Source organism: Platichthys flesus, chromosome 5 (assembly GCF_949316205.1).
Source record: "Platichthys flesus chromosome 5, fPlaFle2.1, whole genome shotgun sequence".
Classification (NCBI taxonomy): Eukaryota; Metazoa; Chordata; class Actinopteri; order Pleuronectiformes; family Pleuronectidae; genus Platichthys; species Platichthys flesus.
In genome coordinates, this window is record NC_084949.1 from 5,810,463 (window position 1) to 5,814,921 (window position 4,459).

The following is a 4,459-nucleotide window of genomic DNA, read 5'->3' on the forward strand; positions in this document are numbered from 1 at the left end:
AGCTGATGGTCAAACACGAGCAGTGACAGCCAACCAGAACTGGAAGTGGCACGCATATGAAAGCATCTGTTGTCCATTGCTGCCCTCATGGCCAACCATTGCTGGGAAGCTAATTAACAATATCTGACATGGTGCAAGAAAAAACTTACACTTGAAGAAGTGATAGGAATTAACACTTCAGCCATTCACTCCAGCCGATTCGGCCTGAAATCAGCCAAATAGGCCTGAAGAGAAAAGAAAGACGAAGAGCACACTACTGTCTCTCCACTGCTGCTTCCTTTAGCCAATTAAAACCAGCTCATATCTCCACCATCACAGTGATTACATCAGGAGCTATAATTAACGTATCCTACTAACAGCATGACTGCAGGATTAACAAATAGGTACTACTCAATCATGGTTGTTTTGAGTAACTCTCCTCTGGCACAGAATTCTCCCTTGTGGCTGAATCATAATTCGGGGGCATCCTCTTTCACTAAGACACAACCATGTAAGCTATCTTCACTCTGTATCTCTGTGTCTGGCTGCAGTGAGCCGGAAACGGACCATAACGGTGCGTAAGAGAGCCAGTTAGGAAACGATCCGTGCGCTCTGCTCCTACCCGTCCTCCACTCCTCCACAGAGCGCAGTCATCATTACCGGGCGCCGTGCCTTGTCTCTCCCGTTCCTCCCCTCCTCCCATCACCGTTTCTACTTTCACTCGTCCTCCCTCCCTCCCTGGTTCCAATGTGCGTCGAGAAAGTCTCCTCCTCTCACAGAGTCTGTACAGCGCACGTCTCCATTCTGCGTCTTTACGCACGAACCGGCTTTCCAAGAGAATCCCCTCCGGTCGGCCCCTCCTCTTTCCGTTTCTTGCCGCCCTCACTCATTCATGACCCCGGATCGGTGACGTAGGAGATTCCACCGTGCCCACTGCCGTAGGCAATTGAAGGATGCTCTGGTATAAAATAGGCACCGGTAGCCACAGACCGGCACACTCTCAGTCGCTCCGACTCGGGAACCAGGGCATCAGCGGAGATAGCAGGCTATATTTTGTCCTCTTAGGCTAACTCGCTTTGAGCTTTGGTTCAGGATGGAAACCTCTTCGATATATCGGAGCCGACGATGCTCCATCATGCGCAACTGCAAAAGTAAGTTTGTCTCTGTCTTCTTCGGTTTTGGACTCTGGTCCTAGAAACTTCACTCCAAGAGCATTTTCTGCTTTTTTAAAATAACATGTGCAACAATGTCTGCTTTTAAACTGAGAACTTATGAGGTATTTTGGGATAATAAATGTAACATAGGATGGATGCATGATGCAATGGATGATACGTAATCAGATGGAAATGTCAGTTAACTTGTGGAAATTTGGTCAGATATTTTCTTATTTAATGATTTGTAATAGACACACTACATGTGCAGGATGTGAAGCATAATACAAAAAGAACTTTAAACAGGAGAATTCATGTGTTTTGACAGAATACATTGGCGATGATGCTGTGCGTAATGCTCGCTGCAAGTGTAGTGCTGTTGCGCAAAGACGCAAATTGACGTAGCAGGACGGGGGAGGCTGTATATGCTCCTCATTCCAAATGCAATTACAACTAAACCAGCAGTGCATTTATATAGTAAACAATCTAACTTAAGATACAACACTGTGGCAAATGAGCGCTTTGGACCCTGGATGATGCTGATGTCTGTGTATGGGATGATTTCAGCGACGCTCACCTCTCACCGTCTCTCTCTCCCCGCTCTCCTCCAGGCGGTCTCTCCCTCTGGTTGGTGGTGTGGCTGGTCCTCGGCAAGCCAAGTCCGGCGTCGGCGTGCCCCCACCTGTGCGTGTGCTACCCGACGCCCATGACTGTGAGCTGCCAGGCGCAGAACTTCACCGCCGTCCCGGTCGGAGTGCCCTACGAGTCGCAGCGCGTGTTCCTCCAAAACAACCGGATCACGGAGCTCAGAGTTGGCTCTTTCGGCTTCGGAACTCAGGTATGAAAGAGTGTGCAGCAAGGGACAGAGAAGTGCGAAACTGCCGCTAAATTTGTACACATAGAACAGTTACATATATTATTTTCTATATTTAATAATCTCCTTTGCATCCCTGTGTTTTCTGCGTCAGGTTCTGTGGCTGTTCTCTAACAACATCACATGGATTGAGGCAGGGGCCTTCAGTGAGCTGCGGGACTTGGAGGAGTTGGACCTGGGGGACAACCCTAACCTCCACAGGCTGGAGGGGGGAGCCTTCCGCGGACTAGAGAAGCTCCAGAGCCTCCACATGCACCGCTGCCGGCTCAATGCCCTGCCCCATGACATCTTCCACAAGCTTTACAGCCTGCACTTCCTCTATCTGGAGGTAGGGGCGCAAGAGTGACATATAAATTAATGTGCAACAGTGGCACAGAGTCGGATGATCACACACACATCCAGCCACCCACACACATGTACATACAAACAGCATCACACATTTACACATATTACAAATCCCAGTGTCTGTTCTGCTCTTAATAAACCATCTCTCCTTTTCTTACTGTTCCTCTTCAGGAGAATAATCTCCACTTCCTGCAGGACGACATCTTCTCTGACCTCATAAACCTGAGCCAGCTTTTCCTGCATGGCAACCGCATCCGTACCCTCTCTGAGAACGTGTTTCGTGGCCTGGTCAACCTCGACCGCCTGCTCCTTCACGACAACCGCATCAGGCAGGTGAACCGCCGGGCCTTCCGCGACCTCGGCCGCCTGACCATGCTCTTCCTCTTCAACAACACCATGGCGGAGCTGCCCAGCCAGACCCTGAGGGACACCCAGGGCATCGAGTTCCTCCGCCTCAACGCCAATCCCTGGTCATGCGGCTGTGAGGCCCGCGCCCTGTGGGAGTGGTTCCGTGAGGCCCGTGTCTCTTCATCCGAGGTGATCTGCGCCTCCCCTTCCAACCGCCGCGGCCAGGACCTCCGCTTTCTCCGTGAGATGGACTTCGCCCTCTGCCCCCTGGCCGACCCAGGCTCCATCGCTGGCTCCACCACCACCACCTTCAGCACCAAGACCCGCTGGTGGTTCCACAAGAACAAGCCCCAGTCATCCACGAAAGGTGTCTTTGAAAAAGCCTCAGAAACCGTCAAGGCTGGCTTGTATGGGAAACGCCCGTCCACAACCACCTCAGTAGTCAAGTATGAGCTGGGGGAGGAAGAGCTGGCGCTGCCCAAACTTGACTCCGAAGAGTACTGGGTAAACTACGGCAACGAGGATTCAGGTGTCACTCTGCGGTGCTTCGAGCTTGAATGCCCACCTGAGTTTGACATGCCTCCATCTTCCTCCTCTCCCTCAACCTCCTCGCCGTCATTCTTCTCTTTACTAGCCCTTTCTGTTTTCAGCCTCTGCCTCAACCTCCACCTGCTATTTGGTTGAATGAGACTCTCAGTACCACCCTCCTCATCCGTTCCAGCCTGTTTTAAAGGCTGCGAGGACCCCTGTTAGACTCTCGATAACCCCTTTGCCCGACATGCTGTGAGCCAATTCTCAAGGCACAGCGAGGGAGATAGGGGGACAGTTAGATTCTGATCTTTCACCTACAGGGCTTAACACATTTTAGGGCTGCTAAGAGTTCTTGAGCTGAGGTTATATATATCTACAATACTCTACAGGTGTGACTTTTTGTGTCTCACCTGTATGATGTCATAATTCCCTGCAATCAGGGCTACGAGGGCTGACTCCATCACTAATATCACTAACTCGATTTATAGTCAGTTGTGAATGATGTTGTGGATTTTGTCACCTCAATTTAGTTAAAACTACTAGTGCTATTGGTGCATCCAATTAACTGGCTGCTGAGAATTACTACAATAACTGTTAGAGTCAGTGCACAGTAATGACAATACTGTAAACACTTAAAGTGTTATGTACATAGATATGTATCCTGTGAGTGTCTTGATCTATTATCTGTGGTCCAGCATTGTCGCTTTTCATCTCTACCCATGAAAACTGTGAAGGCTTGCGCTCCTACAGGACAGAGCACGACGTGCAGCCAGAGAGTAGAGAGGAGAAGAAAATATATACGGAGCAGTCTGGAGGGACTGCAGCGAGAGCGTGAGAGAGAGAGTGAGCAAGGGACAGGGACTAGGGCAGCGAAAGGAAGAAGAGAAAAGAGCAAGAGCAATAAGAGAAGAAACAGTGAGACACTATGAAGGACAGGGCTGGCAGTAGAAGCAGCAACCTGCAGGAGAGAAGTAATAATTCCACTCATAGCTGTTAAATCCATCCATTACACATTCCACCAACTTCTGTAAATATGAGGTTGCATCTACCACAGGGAACAAAAATGCTTCCTGTCAGGAAGCCGAATATGTAGGTTTTTGAATGTCTTTTTGTGACATATTGAAATGATGTGTAAAAGATTGTTTAAACTGATGCGGATGAACAGATAAAATGATTTACTGAATATTTCCTGAATCACGTTGTTTATCTTGATGTTATTTGGGGCAATGTA

The 4,459-nt window shown here is 49.2% G+C and overlaps 1 protein-coding gene across 1 annotated transcript; it reads left to right on the forward strand.

Annotated features, from left to right (window-relative positions):
- Positions 1-994: 994 nt before the first annotated feature.
- Positions 995-4,459, forward strand: rtn4rl2a (reticulon 4 receptor-like 2 a). Its single transcript, XM_062387035.1, has 4 exons — positions 995-1,130; positions 1,742-1,968; positions 2,099-2,332; positions 2,521-4,459. The coding sequence occupies exons 1-4, from the start codon at positions 1,073-1,075 to the stop codon at positions 3,379-3,381; spliced, it is 1,380 nt and encodes a 459-aa protein (XP_062243019.1). The 5' UTR covers positions 995-1,072; the 3' UTR covers positions 3,382-4,459.

Bases quoted from the DNA above. Each gene is read 5' to 3' on its own strand.
- rtn4rl2a (XM_062387035.1), top strand. From the start codon at position 1,073: ATGGAAACCTCTTCGATATATCGGAGCCGACGATGCTCCATCATGCGC. The intron at 1,131-1,741 runs GTAAGTTTGTCT...GCTCTCCTCCAG, and splicing joins CATCATGCGCAACTGCAAAA to GCGGTCTCTCCCTCTGGTTG. The intron at 1,969-2,098 runs GTATGAAAGAGT...TTTCTGCGTCAG, and splicing joins CTTTCGGCTTCGGAACTCAG to GTTCTGTGGCTGTTCTCTAA.